Source organism: Anoplopoma fimbria, chromosome 12, assembly GCF_027596085.1.
Source record: "Anoplopoma fimbria isolate UVic2021 breed Golden Eagle Sablefish chromosome 12, Afim_UVic_2022, whole genome shotgun sequence".
Lineage (NCBI taxonomy): Eukaryota > Metazoa > Chordata > Actinopteri > Perciformes > Anoplopomatidae > Anoplopoma > Anoplopoma fimbria.
The window spans coordinates 14,733,633-14,753,183 of NC_072460.1; the positions used below are offsets into that span (position 1 = coordinate 14,733,633).

At 41.8% G+C, this 19,551-nt stretch overlaps 1 protein-coding gene across 1 annotated transcript in view; it reads left to right on the forward strand.

Annotated features, from left to right (window-relative positions):
• cacna2d3a (calcium channel, voltage-dependent, alpha 2/delta subunit 3a) overlaps positions 1-19,551 on the forward strand; it is a 116,737-nt gene that overhangs the window by 11,362 nt on the left and 85,824 nt on the right. The window contains exon 3 of the mRNA XM_054609298.1: positions 10,478-10,594. Within this exon, the coding sequence (XP_054465273.1) occupies positions 10,478-10,594 (117 nt within the window). The remainder of the gene's footprint in view (positions 1-10,477; positions 10,595-19,551) is intronic.

A 19,551-nucleotide genomic window follows, 5' to 3' on the forward strand; every position in this document is an offset into this window, starting at 1 on the left:
CTTTAAACACTGTCACTGTAGAAGCACTTAGACACACACACACACACACACACACACACACACACACACACACACACACACACACACACACACACACACACACACACACACACACACACACTCTGGAGTTGCAGGTGGGTGAATTGTGTTGAGGAGAGAGATGGGTGAGGTGTGTAAGTGGTTTCAAAATACTGAAATAAAAAAGAGTAACCGGCTTGTATTGGGTAAAATATCAGAACGATGGTTTCATAAATAAGTGATAAGTGACATTATTTTAATTCAAACTGCTAATAGCATTGTTGTAGCATTGTAGTTTTGTCCGGTGGTCACTCTCAGAGTTTTTTAGCAGTATCAGACTGATATTTTATTGGAACATTAGAAAAACAGACACACAGAATCCCTGCACCTAGAACGTTTGTCCTTTAACTGTAATGACTATAATCAGAAAAACTGACAAGCAAAAAGGAAAACTATAAGAAACACAAAGCAAAAGTTTCAATATAGTCACGCTGAAGCTGTCATTTTAGATTCAAATTACATTTATTGGCATTTCACTTTGTAGTTCTTTAAATACTTGGAATGATAGTTACTTATGGTTGCAGTTTTTGTTTGCAATTCCATAATTCATTTCTGAGAGTTTGCCAATAAGCATATTACCAAGCACATGCTAAACTAAGATGGTGATCACAATAAACATTATACCTGCTAAACATCACTATGTATGCATTGACATTGTGAGCATGTTAGCATGCTGATGTTACAGCTAAGCTCTCCACTGTGCTGTAGTACAGCCTCACTGATCCACCGTGGTAGTCTGTGGGGGAAGCCTCAACAAATTTGAAACAAGTACAAGTCTGTTCAAGTATGTCAGAGCAAGTCTCACGTCCTTGAGGGCAACTTTAAATTAAGTAGCAGGTCCCCATAAACAAATCAAGTCAAAATGTCATTTGGGTATAAATATTGCATGACCATTTAAAAAACCCGATCTTTAAAAATATTCCTTTCATATCTGTTAGCGCAGCGGTGGGCAATTATTTTTCCCAGGGGGCCAAAATGCCGAACTCAATTATGCATAATATACATTTTATTTCTATATAAAAAGCAGTAAATGGCATTGTTTTGACCGCTGGTAAGAGTGTATGTTATTATTTGGCAATTAAAAGGTGAGGTTAGCTTTCAAAAATATCATTTATTCAAATAGAATTTCCAAAATGATAAACAAAATCAGTCACATTAATAACAAAGGGCATTTTGAGTTTCATATACTATTGAAACAAGGATTTTCTTAGCTTTCTAAAGACATCACATCATCTTTGTAGCCAAAATAAACAAGACATGTCACTGAACTGTGTAACTGTGTAAAGAAAAGTGTCCCAGTTTTGTAGCCTTTTTGACTTTACATGCCTATATTAAACATTTAATGTTTTCAGAACTGTGCAAAAAAAAAAAAAAAAAAAAAAAAAGAAAAGAAAATTGTACTCTTTAAACACGGCGACATGCTCCCCACAAACCAAACACACAGGTTTACCCTGGACTTCAGTAAAGAAACATTAGTAGTCCATATTTGTTTGAAAGTTCTGCTTTCGGCATCCACTTTCCTCTTTTTGGCATGAGCCGACATTTTCGCATTTTTCAGGGGTGACACGGAAGGAAGACAGGTTGTCAATCACACGCATTTCACGTGCACAGTTGACGTGCACGATTGCGTGCACTGTGAGAATAAATGGGCTTCAAAATAAAAGCAATGCGGTTTTAGTCCACCCATAAGATAATTAGAAAATATGTTTTATTTTCTAATTATCATGTAATCTTTCGCGGGCCGGTCAGAATCATCCCGCGGGCCGTACAATGCCCAGGTCTGGGCTAGCGTGTTTGTAATCTTTTTAAATAGATTCTATATTCACATGTATATATCGAGTATATTAACCAATCACATTTGAGCAGGCTGTGGTTGAATGCAGGTTCCAATTCTTAGCCAAATAATTAAATATGCAAAACCCTGTCCGACTCCAGTCCAAGTTGTAAGTCTTAGTCTACAGCATTGAACAATCAGCCTTTTTATGTTCACACCCACATTTGGGGATAGTTTGTTCACTGAACTCTCCTGATAATGACAGCTTTTACTCAAATTGATGACTCCTCGCTAAGTTCAACGGTTTAGTTGCAAATGAAACTATGAACTGTTTTCAACAGTCAATTCTGTTTTCAGCTCTTCATTATTAACATATTTACAGCTGCTGTCACTGCTGCCAAACCACTGAAGAATAGGAAACCAGCATGTAACAGTGATGATAAAGAAAGACTTGTAGGATCATTATTTAGCTGTTGCTATCTGTCTAGACTCAACAGAGCGTTAATCAATCAAAAGCAAAGAGGTACGTTATTTGGAACATTGTTATTAAGCCAGACACAAGGCAGGATTCGGTTATCTTTTATTGGAATCAGTCGGCAAATTAATTGAGTTGTTTTAAATTATAATTGATTGTGTTCAACTGGCAAAGTAAATCGGAATGGGGGGTAGTTTAGAATTTGTAATGCATGAGGTCAACTTTGTATGTTAAACAATGCTTTATGATGCCTTCAGATGTAAGTGCAGGAATGAAGATCAGAACTATTAGATGCCCCCCAGCACTTTATTGTACACATTAACCCGCTGCATGTGCAATACCTTTGTAGTATTTATTTTCTTCTATTATGCGTTTTAATCCTGCTTGTTTTTTTAATTTATTTTTATTTTGCTCACTTGCTGCTGGGTACTGGAAGTTAACAAACTTCATTTTGTTGTATACCTACAATGACAATTTAGTGTCTTGAATCTTGTTTAACCAAAAAACCAGGAGACAAGTCATACTACCAAGTGATAGTCTGGTTTCCTGCTCATGCTTTTTCAGCCTTTGTCAGTCTAACCGCGCGGTAGATGTCAGGGAGCCAGCGACAGACCTCGATGAAGCTTTTCCCAGCTCACTTCTTATGGCACAGTCTATTTCCTATCAAGAACGGCCCTCTTCTCACTGTATGATTGAGTGATCTGTCAAAGCTGTGTGTGTGTGTGTGTGTGTGTGTGTGTGTGTGTGTGTGTGTGTGTGTGTGTGCGTGTGTGTGTGTGTGTGTGTGTGTGTGTGTGTGTGTACATTTGTTCTCACAATCCTGCCCACTCATTCACAGCACATTGATCTCACTTTGAGACATCTCTGCGTTATGATCAATATTATATTCATCCCCACTGATCAATTTTACATTATGGTGAATGGAGCAGCAATTAAGGTACGGCCAGTCAGGCAAGACACATTTATGATCCCATGAGTTTTATTTGTGTTTAAAGATGTTTTATATCTTTGTGATTAGCATTTACAGTGAGTGTTTGATTTACATATTGTCTGTGTGTGTGTGTGTGTGTGTGTGTGTGTGTGTGTGTGTGTGTGTGTGTGTGTGTGTGTGTGTGTGTGTGTGTGTGTGTGTGTGTGTGTGTGTGTCTGTGTGTGTATGTGTGTGTTTTACTATCCGCGGGGGGTGTCTCTGTGCCACCAGATATGGGACTCAGACCAACATGCTTTGGAGGCGGGGAGGACAAGCGTGAAATTAATTGTTCCACTTCATCTCCGGCCAGCGCTTTTCTTTTAAAGGGAACAATTTGTCGGCTGGCATACAAGGGAGGGTACGAAAGGAGGAGGGCGCAGCAACGATTTGGCGTTCCCGGGAGATCCTGTGATCCAGCAGTGATTTCCTGCTGTGGATTTGGGCTGGCGCTCCTGTCCTGTCTTGGGAGTGTTTGATGTGAATGCAACATTAGTCAAAGTGCAATTGTTTCAGTCAGTCTCTCAACCCCTCACTCTGTGTTTTTCTCTGGTTGCTGCACACAGTCGCACAATCAGTGGTGGCCCAGTGACATTGGCAGAACGCAGAATTAACTTCAACCGTGTGATGCCTTTGGGTCATACCTCTTCTCGCTTTCTCTCCTCACCTCCTCTCATCTTGTCTCTTCACCGCCGTTTCCCTCCTCCTCCCCAAAGCCATGTTGGCTGTAATTACAAACATGGCTTTGGGGAGTCAGGATAACTTTATAGGAAATGATGACACTGCAAGACCTTTGTTCACCTGATCATGTTTTGGGGGAATATGTGCTCTCGCACTGGTGGCACAAGGTTGTAGCTTGCATGAATGGACACAAAGAGACATAACTTTAACTATACTTACTTATATTTTGTATGTAAAATCTTGCAAATGAACTGCAATTGTAACTAGCTAATAAATGTAGTGTTGTAGAAAGAACAATAGTTCCTTCTGAAATGTAGCGTTATAAGCATGACATATTTTAGTATAAGAAAAAGAACTCCTCATTATCCTGCTGGTAAAGGGATTGTGATTTTAATTAGGACAGCTATTGGAATATAACTGCTGGTGGCAAATATTGCTTTGCAGCATTATTTTTAAGGAATTTAATTTAATATTCCAAACATTGTGATTTGCAACTACACCATGATTTACAAAATTTCACCTGGTAACATTATGATATTTATATGCTGATGGTAAATTGAGTATCCATTTATGGATGAAAGAAGGAGCCTTTTTTTTTTCATGGGGGAGTCCCTGATACAGTTACAATCTTCCTGTTTTCTACCTTTTTTTAATGTTTTCCTTTCTCCATTGTTATTGATCATCAGTAGTTTTTACACGTTTTTACAAGCACACTTGACTTTTGTGACTAAAATGTGAATCTTGAATCATTTGGAGTTTTTTGATCATTTCAGTGGCCTCAGTACATAAAATGGTCTGTAAAGTGGAGTTATTGGTCTCTGTGTCCCTGTGTAGTACTCTCACACACACACACACACACACACACACACACACACACACACACACACACACACACACACACACACACACACACACACACACACACACACACACACACACACACACATTCAGGGGCTTTTTTGAGTCTCTTTTGTTCATCAAACCAGACTCATCTACTCGTAGTCAGACAAGCAGGCGGAAGCAAACAAAACAGACAGGGTGGCTTTTTGTGAATGAAAACCATATAACACAGCTTGAATCAGACTGGATAGAATACACACAGACTTGTAATTCAGGGTAGTATGCTCGTCGTCTTGGCACATACTTCTGCCTCGTTTTGTGGGCCAGAGAGACTGGAAGAATCTGAGCAAAAACACTGTTTTTTTTTGTACATGTACATGTACATTAAGGTGTATATTATGTTTTTTGATTCAATAATTTAAAAGGGTTAATATGTCTGTGTGCATACACTCATAGAGACAGAGAGCAAGAGAGAGAGATAGATAGAGAGAGAGAGAGAGAGGGCTCTGGTGGTGCGTAAAATGAGCTGGGATTTGGGGGATTGGGGTTCAGTCTTAGTGTGAAATTAAGTTTTTCCCCTTCATTAATCACTTTATTATCAAACCCCAAGGAAACGACGTACATAGATACAAACACATCTAGTATTATGGCATTCATTCTTCACTTTGATGAATGACCAAGAAAGAAAAACTGTTCTTTTCCACCGGTATTCTGCACTCTACTTCTACATATCTTTTGAATCGACTTTTGAATGTGTACTTACTGGATTATTTATTGAGTTTTCTATGCATGTGGTTGGGTGCGTGTGTGCACGTGCAGGCTTGCACATGTCTCTCTTTCTGTGTGATAAAGTGCAGCCTGGATATAGCGATTGTAGCCTCTGATTGTTGTCCTAGAGTCAGAGCACACTGTGCAGGAGTGAGATTAGCAGCATCAGCTCATTCATGTGATGCGGCACAGCAGAGGGGTGAGGGGGGGAGAATGATACGGATAGTGTTACCACAGACCATACAATATGTGTCACCACTGCTTGTCTACAACACAGCTGAAACGACTTTTTGCAATGGACACATGATGTAGCCTTAGCAGGCCTGATATATATCTTTCAAGAGGAAAAGTAAATCTGTGACTGGGCTGTAGTTTCGTACATGGGCAGACAGTTATTTTGATTTAGCACATCCGTGTGGTATTTAAGAGAGATATTATTATAATAATAATAAAATAATAATCAGCAGTGCTTCTTTCCAATGTGTATTTGCAGGATATTGTTTTTTAGAAATACACATTGCTGTTACGTTTGTACTGTGTCTATTAATGCAATGTAACTTTTCACTTCCATCAGAGGTGGATATTTCAAGGCCTAGGCAAATTTAACCAACATTTTCTGCAATAGGAAAAAATGTTTTTAATAACATCCTTATATGAACAATTCACAATCCCATATTGTAGCGTCTAAGATGGCTGGTAAAATGTTTTGAAACCACTATTAAAATATGGAGCGGCCTCTTTGATAGTTGTGAAGTTTCAGCTTAAGCCCAGCACATATTATAGGTTAGCACTGCAGAACTCTCCCTGGTGAAATGAGTACATGTACGACTGGTAAATCAGGCCAGAATCCAGGTGCACAAACCAGCAAATAGAATAATCCTCAGGGAAAAGGGAAAGGAACATTATTTTGTGCTCGACAGCATTTTAGGCCAGAACATACAATTCCTGGAAGATTGTTACACTGCACAGCAGGAGATGAGCAGCCAGTGGACACGAAGAGGTGCTCCAGCCCAATGTTACATCCCAATACAAGCAACCTCCTCCAAAGCAGAAAAGTCCCAAGACTTGTGTTATACTTCTCAGGGGACAAGGGCTATATGTTTCTTGAGCAACATTTTAAAAATTCAAATCAATTCCATAAAGCCACTCTACATGTTGTATGTTTATTATATTAGAATAATATTTCACCTTAAATTTCCTATAAAGCCCGTTGTGTCCCCTCTCCTGGGAAATGGTGGTTCTGGATGTATGTCAGTTGGCTTTCCTGTGATGTTGATGCGATGTGAAGAGGCTAGCTTCAGGCTAATTAGGCCTGGTCTGCCCTCGTCTGCTCTGGCCTGCCTGACTGAGCATAGCGCTGCAGACAGCCTGTGGTCATCTGGACCCACTTTGCCTCTCACCACACAAACGTGATCGTAAACACATAAACACTTGGGCTCAGGCCATGGGCACTCGAAGCTTTCCTTTTGCATTGATGAGTGTGTAAAAATCTGTTCTGAGCCAGTTTCACGGACAAGGATTTAGTGGAGCTGCATAAATAAAATATATATCAATTGAAAAGACTTAAGAACTGTGGTTTAGGGAGAATTTTTAGCAATGAATGCGTCCATGAAGTCATTTTTATAATTAGCAGAGGAAGTGGGTGCAGAGAAGAAGATGGATGAAAGAGGAAAGCAGGAGATCAACCAACTATAGAGAAGAAGAAGCTTCAGGGATCAAGTAAAGGGAGAATGGACAAAGAGAAAATTGGTGAAGAAACCAGTCATCAAGCCAGTTCAGATTTGAGCCGCCGCTGACCTGTCAGCTTTAACAACCCACCAGTACCAGCCAGGAACCAGGATTGGCTTTAAACCTGGATTTTCTGTTCCTCCAACACACAGCAGTTGTCAGTCAGCCAGTGGGATTAACGCTCTGATTTTCATACGGCTACGGTCGCTATGATTTGGCTTCTGAGTCATCAGCCAGTCACTTTGATTGGCTACAGAATATGTTACTGGAGGCTGCAATTAATAAGCACTGCTTTTGGGTGAGGGACAAAGGTTTTGTTTGAGAAAATCGGAAACTTGAGGTTGGGGTAGTTGTCGTGCAGAACAGTTAAGAAGAAAAACATTTTTTTATCTAAAAGGTCATTAATGTAACATGCATTCAGGTGTGTCTTTCCATCATAGGATTTATTTCATTCTTTCTTCCCTTCCCTCTTACATATGTGAAACAGAAGCACATTTGGATGGCTGCTCAAGAGCTTTGAAGACAATTTTGATACTCCAAACTGTGGCATGCAAATTAAATTGGCAGCAAAGGCACCACTTCGGCAGCGTTTCAAAGGCACACAGACCGTTCAGTGTTACGGTTGTGAACATAGGGTTCTATGATATGGAGATAAAAGATGAAACAGTGTTTCCTCTGATGAATCTGATTTTATTCAACCATTAGCTGGCTTCTTAATGTTAGTAGCTCTTCGCTGTTCCTGCTGCTCGTTGCTCCACCTGTCTAATGACCCTAGACTCCATTATGATTATGATGAATCAATCCATCTTCTCTTTAATCACTCCAATTGCCATCAAAAAAAATCCCTTCCACTTTAGCTCTTATTTTAAATCCATATTAAACCAAATGATTCCCTTCTGCCCACCTGCAGCTCTTCAAATTCAGATAGCATTTCACTCCGCCCTCTGACCTCCCACTTCAATATTATCTTCCTGTGCTCTCTCTGTTCATCCATTATCCTATTCCTCTACTTTTTCCTTCACTTTCCACTCCTAACATCCCTCCACCTTCCCTTTCTTCCCCATCCTACCTCTCTTTGCAGCTCTCAAATCTCTTTGCTCCCACGCAGTGTTTGCTCTTCCTATCTTTTTTTTTATCTCTCTTGTCTCTCTTTTTGTCTCCCTTTATCCATCTTTTCCCTTTTGCATTGGTTTGGTTGTGTCTTTTCCTTGGGATGGAGGCAATCAAGCAATGTGCCAATAATTCTAACAAGATAACAATCAATGATCAAATTCAGTGTCCCCTCTCAGTGTCCTCTCTTTGTACTCGATTCATCCTCGAATTCACCCTTATCAAATGTTTTGGTACGAAGCAGATCAAATATTCCTCTCTGTTTGGTGATGTCCTGCAGTTTTTCAGATGATTGCCTAAATCCAAAAGCTGCCGCCTGAGTGTCTGATGTTGTCCCTATTCCTCCTCCTACCGTGATTCCTCTCCCCTCGCTAGACTCCTTGTGTGTTGCTCTACGGGAGCAGCTAAGAGCATGCGTCTAAGCAGGTTGGCATAACATAAGAGGGGGCATGCTATTTGATATGGCGGTAATCTGCTGCTAAATCCCCCAAGAGTGAAACACAGTCGCCTGCAGCTTTGCAGAGATTTCAAAAATGGTTTTCTTTTCTTCTTACCCTTTTTTTCTGTAGTAGTATACCTCCTCACTTAGATCAGCTCTGCATATATATATATATGTGTGTGTGTGGCACGTATGGGTGTGGAATTAGCAAGACTTAATGTCACTGTCCCCAGTTAGGGTGCTGGTTAAGTTAAGCACCCTTGAATTACAGAATAATGTGATTTAGTGTAGGGCAGAAACTGAGGGCATCGGTGCTTTATGTGTGGTTGGTAAAACTGGAGGGTGGCTGATAATTCTCTTGGCTGAGCTGATTGGTTTTGTTTGTATGGAGATTAGTTTGGAAATGCATCTCCTTCAAAGCTATATTCCACATTTGAACCATTGATTCCCAGTTTCTATCTAGCATTGCTACTCGTCCGTGGTTTTATATTGTAATTTTAGCACTGCTACTTTTGGCTACTCTATATACACAACACCTATTGCATGTCTATTCATCCTGGAACAGCAATCCCTTCTAGTATTAAGTGTTTCTTAATGTTTCTTCCATTTCTTTCCTGTAAAACTCTTTTTTTGTAAAGTTTACCTTACTGAAGATCTAATTTAGATTGTGTCATGTGCTGTAAACTGCCTACTGAGGCCAATCTATGATTTAGTAAACTGCTTTTTATAGCTTCAGGACTTCCAAAGAATGCCCACAATACGATCATGCTTTGATAAGTAGGTTTTTAAAGTGGCCCTATTATGCTTTTCCACTTTTTCCCTCTTCTTTAGTGTGTTATATATATTTTTGTACATGTAAAAGGTCCGTAGAGTTTAAAACCTGAAGTCCACACCTAAAAGCAGTTACCCTCCCCCTCAGAATCACTGCTCCTGAGCTGCCTAAAACGTCTGATTTAATTCTCTCCTTCACTTATGTAACAGTTTTACGTCACTTCTGTAACATTATGAGGTCATAATGTTACTGAAGTGACGTAAAGCTCTTCCCAGCTAGTTTGGCCCGCCCTCAAACAACAAAAGAGAGGGACGGAGCTGAAGCTCCGGAGGAAGAGTTTTTTGAAATGTGAAACGTTGACCAATCACAACAGAGCGGGCTAGCTGACCAATCAGAGCAGACTTCGCTTTCTGGAGGAAGGAGCAAGCGCTACAACAGAGCATTTCAGAGAGAGCGTGAGAAGAGGTGCTGCAGGACAGCCAGTACGAGAAAAACAAGATGGATTATGAGCATTAACAATGTAAACATGTTGTAACTGTAACTTGAGATAAAAATATGCACCTGGAAAATAGCATAATAGGGCCTGTTTAAGACTAAAATGTTGACATTATCTTGTCATATTTTCCCCATTACCTTGCTTTGCCTGAGACATATTACTGTAGGTAGGAATATTAGCATGAGCTCACTCGTGGATGTCCATGCTATAAACTGTCTGTCTATAGCAAAGTAAATCATGCAATTTTTGGAGTTTATTGAAATGAAAAACCCAACTTTCAACTTTAACAGTTTATTTTACTGTCGCAGCAATTGTAACCTAATAACATGAACGTGTGGTTTTCTTTCAGAAATACAAGGAGTTTGAGCGGGCAGTGCGAGTGGAGGAGATTGACGGGCTGCGTCTGGTAAAGAGGCTGGCAGAGGACATGGAGGAGATGTTTCACAAGAAAGCTGAGGCAATGAAGGTACTCGTCTCTTCCTTATTGTTCATCCATCACACTAAACCTAAAGCTTGCTTAGAATTAAGCAAAACATTTCAACTACAAACCAACTACTATAAAAGCACAAGGAAATACAAAGATATATTACAAAAAATAATCTTCTATTTAGTTATATTTCTAACATATCTGAGACACTGCAGAACATAGCACATAACAATGACAATCTAATTACAAAATAGAAGTTAAGGTACATCTATTCCAAGAAAGGCTGGGAATGAAAAGCAAAGGTACTAAACGGAGCTCAGTGAAATCACTTGCTGACCCCTATTTGATGCCTGAAGAAGTGCCGTGGTGTCACATTGCTTTAGTGAAACCAGACACATTGCGTTTTCTGTGTATGTGTGAGAGAGATATGTGAAAGGCAGTGTGCTGTGAGTGGGGTGACAGACAGAGAGAGGCTGTGAGCCACTCATCAGTGTCTGTGTCACTTTATCGATCTGTTCAGACCAACCATCAGTATCAAAGAGGCCACTTTAGGACAAAGATGGAAACTGAAACCAAAATTGTGTAGTTTTGATTCTTGTATGTCTTTATCCCTTGTTTTGTACAAAGCTGTGTGTATGTGGACTCTATAGACTGTAGTGTTAGTATCTTGTATTGACCAAATGCTGTGGTGACCAAATACTTTGCTTTAGTACATTTTAGGTACTTAATACTTTAGGATAGGGTTGTACTTTTTACTTACCTCAATGTATTTGAAAGTCAATGGTGACCTTGCAGATTGGGACATATGAGCTACTCATTAAATATGCATTTTTTATATAATGTAAGTATTATTTAAGCTGAATTAAAATGCCATTAAATTATGGTGCATCAGACATAATAATCCATAATTACATGATAAAATAAACCCTGAAAGAGGTTGATATTTCTTTTTCGAATGCCTTACTTCACTCTCATTTTAGTGTATTTTTTATTGTGAAATTTTCTTAGATGAAAGATCTGAATGATTTTTTCAGAACGGTTGTCACATTTATACATGCATAGCATGAACACAATTGTGTGTGAGCATGTCTGCATGTGTGGATATGTGTGATCTTGTCAGTGTTGTAACAGGTGCAGTTCAGGATGTGTCCACAGTGCACTGCCTCTCTGGCTGCAGCTCTAGCTCCAGGTGATAGATCTTATCAGGACAACATGGTGCTGTTAACACAAATTGGATTTCCCTGTGAGAGTCTGGTCCAAGGATACAAGCTAAGAGGAAGGCGAGGGAGGAGAGAGAAAGAGGGGCACAGATAGTGACAAACCATTTCCTTGCTTTAGCTTTGCTTGTGCCTGTTATTATTCTTATGTATGGTACCTTTGCCCGCTCGGATTACATGACCGTGCCTGTTGCACCGTGTTACACTCCCTTTTGAAGACATTCACATCTCAACCCGTCCACATGCACAGCAGTCGTCACCAAGCAGACAGTGAATCTGAAGTATTTCGTGCTAATATGAGTCATCTGGCATTTCAAAAATATGACTCCTGCTCTTATACAATGATTTCTGGCATGAATGCAAGGTTCTAATTGAATATTGTTCCTGGTTCCTGTTATAGAAAATGGAGCACTTAATCAGTTTTCTAATAATAATGATATATATTTTTTTAATTCAAGCACTGCTCTATGCTGTCCAAACCAGGATTAACTGGATTTAATTTACGTTAGTCATTTTTACATTACAGAGAGCCATGTCTTGTCAACCTGTTGCAACTGTCCGATGAACTTTGAGTCTGTGCTGTGAGATGAGATGTACTGAATCTAAAAACATGGTGTTCTGCGTGCGTCATCTCCTCAAGAGTGCGTTAAATCCCTGGAGGTATGAGGAATCCGTTGGCTAATGGCTCTAAAGCCGCCTGCCCGCGCGCTGGATGCCTGATAATTGTACATCTCAGTGAGGCCGGGTTTGCCAGTGTGTGTTCATATGCATGTGGAGTAAAAGTTATGGGGGTTGATGAGAGGATGAGACCGAATACCGGTCACAGGGGTGATGGAATTGCACTTTAGTAAAGACAGATGAAAGCTGTGGGAGGAACAGGAAGAATAAATGTTATAGGAAAGAAAATTGAATAAAGTGGAGTGAAAAAGAGACTGCATGCACACAGAAGAGGATTTAACCCTTTGTCTGCTGCTATCTATTGCACTTCACCTCCACCTTTCTCATTTTCAACACTAACAGTTGGCCTTGTGATGGACTGTCAGTCGCAAACATACAATGGAAGTCATCTTTTTCTCCATCTTTCTCCAATTTCCCTCTGCTTTTATTACCCTAACTCTCATCTGTCTGGCCTAGTGAGCAGTCTCGCTGCTGCCTTAAGGATCCCTCGCTCCTTTGTCTGTCTCCCCCCTCTCTCCTCCGCCTCTTCCCATCTCTCGGCTTTTTGCTAAAGTGTATGTGGTGCTTCAGCGATTCAATTTCCGTGCAGGCGCTCTCCCCTGTCAGTCAACGTGTTTTTATCTTCCCATCTCCACGTCGATTCGCCCTTTTTATCGCGCACCACCACCTGCTGAGAGCCTCTGCTGCCGTAAAAGGGTTCACCTGTACATACGTGTGAATGCTAGTTGATGTCATTGTTTACAGATGTGTTGAAGTGAGAGTCGTTTTGTGATTTCATACTTGTGCGTTAGGTTAATACTTTTAATTTGGAGAGAGGAAGAAGATATTGTCGAGAAATATATTTAGAAGCTAAATTAATGTAGGTTTTGTGTGTAATATTCTGTGTGTGTGTGTGTGTGTGTGTGTGTGTGTGTGTGTGTGTGTGTGTGTGTGTGTGTGTGTGTGTGTGTAAGAGAGAGTGTTGGAATGTATGCATTTAGATTTGGTGTTTGATTGTGTTTCTTTCTTTCCTCTCTCTCTCTTATCATCTCCACATGCTTGTGGCAAACACAGACCTCTGAAAATGAAACTTTGGGCAAGAACGGTTACGTCTTTGGGTTGCTTCAACCAACTGAGTTGCAGCTCCACTATTGTAGATAAAATGGCCAATGAAACTATGTTTCAAAGTAAAGATGTTCTTGCGAAGGGTGTGGTATGTGCGTATCCTTGTTTGTAGCATTCACAGGTATGTATGGGTTTATTCTTAGCTTGCCATTGTTTAATTACTATAACCTTCATTACTTTCTGAGTTGTTCTCCTTTCCTCCCCTCTCCTCCTCGAAATGGTGGCAACAGTAGACATTTAACGAAACAGTGAACATGTTGTTATCAAAGTTGAAAGGCGTGGAGCTATTGTAATAAACCTCTTTGAAGTCAAGCAGGCTGTGTTTAAATGCACTTCAAAGCAGAGTAGATGCCTTGCCGCCAGGGCTGTTTCTCCTGTAATGGCATTCGGCCTGTGCACGCTCTGTACCTGCTGATATCATTTACCTGTGGCAGCTACGCCTCTGTAGTCCTCAACATGATTGCCAGTGTAGTGCAGGGGAGCTCAGCATGGGTGTGCGTTAAAAATAAAAGGTGCACACAGGACTTTAAATGACGTTCTCTGCCGGCAATATCTCCTTTGAAATTGAATTTTTCATTTGCTGACATGTACAGAGAATTTTAAACATAAAGCACTTCAATAGTCGCTCAACTTGCTTAACATTGCAATTTAATTGCTGAACACATGCCGCCATTGCTAAAAAGAAGTCAAACAGAGAAAGAAACACCAGTGAAAAGAAAACGAAAATGAATGGCAAAACCCAAACTGTTTGTATATTATAATTTTATATGAAACTGACATGGTATATGAGAGCTAAACCTGCTTATCCAGGAATCTCCCATCATGCTGTGCGCACTGTACAGTATAGTTGTGATGGGGAATTTAAATGGTGTTGTCCGGCGATGCAGTCTTGTCCTGCCCTTTCATCAGTCTGCCTTCCTCGCTGACATTAGACACTGTAACGCTGAGCTGACAGCACTGTTCCCCTCATTTCCATAATTTTATTAGCTGCCCTCAGTCTCAGATCATTGCCATGTCTCTGTGCGTGTTCGTCTGTCCGTGAGTAAGTGTCTGTTAAGAGTGATGGTTACTAATGACGAGGCAGAGCCAGCCAGTAGATGTCAGGACAGCAACAGACTCTTTCTTTTTTTTTTTTTTTGTCACCAAGACATCACAGTGAGATAGATGTAATTGTTTTCTAGACTGATGACATGGGGATGTAGACTGGAAAGATGGGAAAGGTTAATGTAAAGAAGAGTCAAAAGTTCCGTCGAGCAGGCAGTATGCATATACATACAGTGTATACAGCATGTATGTACATAATGAAATTTGGGTATGGATTAATCGTTCATATCTTTCTATTTTCTCTCTGCTCCTCTAGGTGAGTGTACAATTTAGTTAAGTATGTGTGTGTATCTATATGTAAGAAGAAAATGTTTAGTCTAGATGTAGTGTCTTTACTTCTGCGTTGTGAATGTATTTTCAAGACACACTTCAAATACATCTTTACAATTGTTTTTATTGTCTGTCCAGCAACAGCTAAACCGATAACAGGCTTTTCAGAGTTTGTCTTCCACACTGACCTCCAGCATATACCTGCAATTGTGGAAACAAAACAATGTCTGGATGAAGTGGCTGTTTGCTCATCGCCTTCCCAAGGGAGTCCAAGGCCCCACCCATGGAAGCGCGGGTAATGTCATTGCCAAAATAAAACTCCCACTCCACTTCCGCCAGTACTCGCCGACCCCCCCTTCAAAATAACAGTGTCTACTTTAGTAGCTGCGGGAATTTACTGTTATTCAATACATATAGCGCAACAACAAAATACTACTACTACATTCACCTCCACTGTTTTGCGCTATATGACTACATGACCCTTCTCACCCACAAGATATAATTTATAACTTTGTTTTCTTATATACAGCGTCTACAGGTACAACTGTGCCTTTCCCTTACTAACCATATAAACCAGCCAAACCAGTTAAGAAACTATCCAACTAAGGATCAGGATAAACGCGAGGTGATCAGTCACACGCTCAACCATGGGAAAACGTGCCATATACACATTTTAAGGCTATGGAAAAACACAATGTCAGTAATGTGTACCTAAGATAACAGACAACTGCAACCCACCCACAAAGTTATGCTCCCCCAAAATCCCATGTTCCTTTTTTAAAACATTTTTCACCCTAATAAAAAAAATCCCTTAGTTGGCAATTTTTGTTGACATCGTCTGGATAAGTCTGTTTACTGGTCTAACCAGTCTACCTAACCTGGTCCGAAATCCCCCTCTTAAGGAATTCGCCGTCTCCTGCTCCCTTAACCTAGACACAGTTGTAGATTCACTTTCCCCTGCCGACTCCCCACATGAAGTCCCAACTGAACGCATGGAATCACTGACAGCAGACACAATACTCTGAACACTGAATGACCTGTCCGATGTCTGACGTATGCTGAAAGGTGAACCAACAGATCCCATGCCCACCTGAGCCTGCAGCTCAGTAGTCACACCACCATCCACTCCACATGTTGGACGTGCACTTTCGCTATCATCAACCTGAGACTCAGCAAGATCAGATACCCAACGAGCGGTCCTAGTATCACTCGGCTCCCTCTGACTCGAGGTACCCGCAGAATCTTGACTCTGACCAGTAGTGGAAGAAGAGAGGCTGATCTCCTTATCACCCTCCCCCCAAGAAGGTAGTGGTAGAAAATGAACAGGCATGATCAAGTTCCGATGAACTGTCTTAATCCGACCTGTCACAGGATGGCGAATGTTATATGTGTGAAGACCCCCATTTTTACCCACAACCACATACACCACCCCCTCCCAATGGTCAGCCAGCTTCTTTTTACCTCTCTCCCCTTTGTTTGATAGCAGGACCCTGTCTCCTACTTCAATAGAAAACCCCTTCACCTTCTTGTTATACCCCTCTGCCTGTTTCGCCTGCTGCTTACTGATGTTCCTCTGAGCCAGTAAGGTTGCCTCCCTCAGGTCCCTAATTAAAGACTGAACATATGCATCAACATTCACAGTCTCTCCATCCAAAAGAACACTCTCAAACATCACATCAACAGGTAAGCGAGGAGTACGACCAAACATCAGAAAAAAAGGTGGAAACCCGGTAGTCTCATGGACCGTACAGTTATAGGCCAATGTCAGCGCTTTCAGCATCTGGGGCCATTTTGACTTTGAACGTGGTGGCAAAGCTCGGATCATCGCACCCAAAGTGCGGTTAAAGCGTTCCGCCTGACCGTTGCCCATGGGATGGTATGGTGTTGTGTGAGATTTTTCAACACCTGCCAGTTGTAAGAGCTCGGCAATGAGGGAACTCTCAAAATCAGCCCCCTGATCTGAATGAAGGCGTGCCGGAAATCCGTACACCGAAAAGAAGTTGTTCCACAGCACACGAGCGACTGTCTTGGCGGTTTGGTTTGGACAAGGATAGGCACAAGCCATCCTGGTAAAGTGATCAGTAACCACCAACACATCAACAGACTTGTTGCTCGTGTCTTCAGCTGACCAAAAATCCACACACACCAACTCCAACGGTGCAGTAGTGACTATGGACACAAGTGGCGCTCTGGCTTCAGGCTCTGGAGCCTTGCTCAACACACACCTCTTACACTGCATCACATGTGATCTAACGTCATCAGCCATAGTATTCCAATAGAAACGTTGCCTAGCAAGCCACAAAGTGCGCTGCTGCCCCTGATGACCAGCGTCATCATGTACACCTTTCAACACTCGGCTTCTCAGAGAAACTGGAACAACATACTGGAAAACTTTATTTTTGCTCACTGGATGTTTAGAGACACGGTACAGAACACCTAGCCGGTTTGTGAGTTTATCCCACTGCTTCAATGTTTTATTAATTTCCTCAGACTCGTGAACTCTTTCCCTGCGCGACGGACGGCAGCCTCTGTCTATAAAGAACTTCACTCTGCTCAACGTGGAATCCTGAGACTGCATCTCCTGCAGTTCTTCATGAGTGAAAACGGTGACGGGTTCTGATCCACTGATGGTTCTGATCCACTGATGCCATCTGCTGCAAATGCTGGACATGAGAGACGGCTCTCAGTGAAGCACCCTCGTGCCAATGACGATGCACATCCAAAACAGCAGACACGTCATCTACTGATATCCTACCCGCAGCAACCATCTCACCCCCACAGACTCCAGACGAGTTTGGGACAGCCGAAGTCTGTCTCCCCGTTCCTGGTTGCTCACAAGAATATCGAAACATATCCTGTACTTGAGGCAAGGAAATTCCATCTGCCTCTCTCACCAACACCTCATAAGGAGTTCTTATCAACCTATGCATCACCCCACGTCTCACAAAAGGCTCCCTGCTCAAAGCATCCGCCACTGTGTTCTTTGGACCAGGAATGTACTGAATGTCAAAATCAAACGGAGCCAGTTTAGCCACCCACCTATGTTCACAGGCATCCAGTTTCGGTTTAGTCAGAATGTACTTCAAAGGATTGTTGTCCGTCCACACAGTAAATTTATGCCCCTGCAACCAATGACTGAACTTATCGTGGATGGCCCATTTCATGGCAAGGAACTCGAGTCTGTGAGCTGGGTACTTAGACTGAGCATGAGTCAATGACTTACTAGCGAATGCAATAGGCCTAGCCGTATCACAACCGTCCTGAACCTGCGAAAGCACAGCCCCCAATCCGCTGGTGGAAGCATCGACAGACAGAATGAAGGGTTTAGCGAAGTCAGGGTGTGCCAACAAAGCCTGATCAACTAAAGCACGCTTCAAAGCCTCAAAAGCCATCTTACACTCTGAGGTCCAATCGTCGGGAGTGAGCCTTCGCACCACATTTCGGCGCTTTTTACCACGTGCCTTTCTTGGCTGCTTTGTCCCCGAAAAGAGCTGGAAAAGCGGCTTAGCAATCACAGAACAGTTCTCAATGAAATGTTGGTAGTACACGACCATGCCAAGGAATGAACGAATCTTTTCAACAGAAGGTGTGGCACCATCGCTCTCCAGAATATCAGACTCGCTCAAATTAACAATAGCCTTCACCTTGTCAGAATCGGTGCCGATCCCTTCCCGGGAAACCATGTGTCCCAAAAACTTCACAGATCTCTGCAGAAACTTGCACTTTGCTGGAGAAAGCTTCAGATTATGCTCCCGCAACCGCTTGAAAACTAACTCAAGTCTCTCAAGGCTCTCTTGCTCCGTCCTGCCAAATACTAACACATCATCGAGGTAACAGAGCAAGGAGAGGAAGTTTTGATCACCGAAAATAGTTAGCATCATTCTCATAAAAGTAGCTGGACTGTTACACAGTCCCTGTGGCATACGATTATACTCATGCAACCCAAGAGGTGATGAGAAAGCAGTGTACTTCTTGTCGTCTTCATGTAGTGGCACATTGTAGTAGCCAGATGTCAGGTCTATTGTACTGAAAAATGCATTACCCCCCAGAGCCGCCAAAACGTCTGCCTGATGAGGCAATGGATGTGCATCTTTGACTGTGCGAGCGTTCAGCCAGCGAAAATCTGTGCATAACCTCAGCTGTCCATTTTTCTTCCAACAGAGTACCAAAGGAGAAGCGTACTCACTATTGGATTTCTTGATTATATCTCGCTCTTCCATGTCATCCAGTGTCTCTCTCAACTTCTGGTAATGAGCCGGGGAGAGTCTCCGATACGGCAACCGGAAAGGTCTATCATCTGTCAACCGGATGCGGTGACAAAAACCAGTAGCCTTTCCACAATCCAAATTATGCCTTGAAAACACACCTTCATATTTCACGATCAAATCAATCAGTTTCTCCTTCCAAACCGGGGACACATCACAGTCTTCGACAGACAACGCCTCAAGTCCCATGTCCCCAAGCTTAGAGCTCCCACTTGCCACACTGCCATTAACGGAACTACGCGCTGTTAAACTGCCATTACAGCTCCCATCATCGACCTTCCTGACATTCTGATGAACTCTCTGTTCTGAGCCATCCTCAAAGTCCTCCAATGCAATACATGGAAACACATCGGCTACT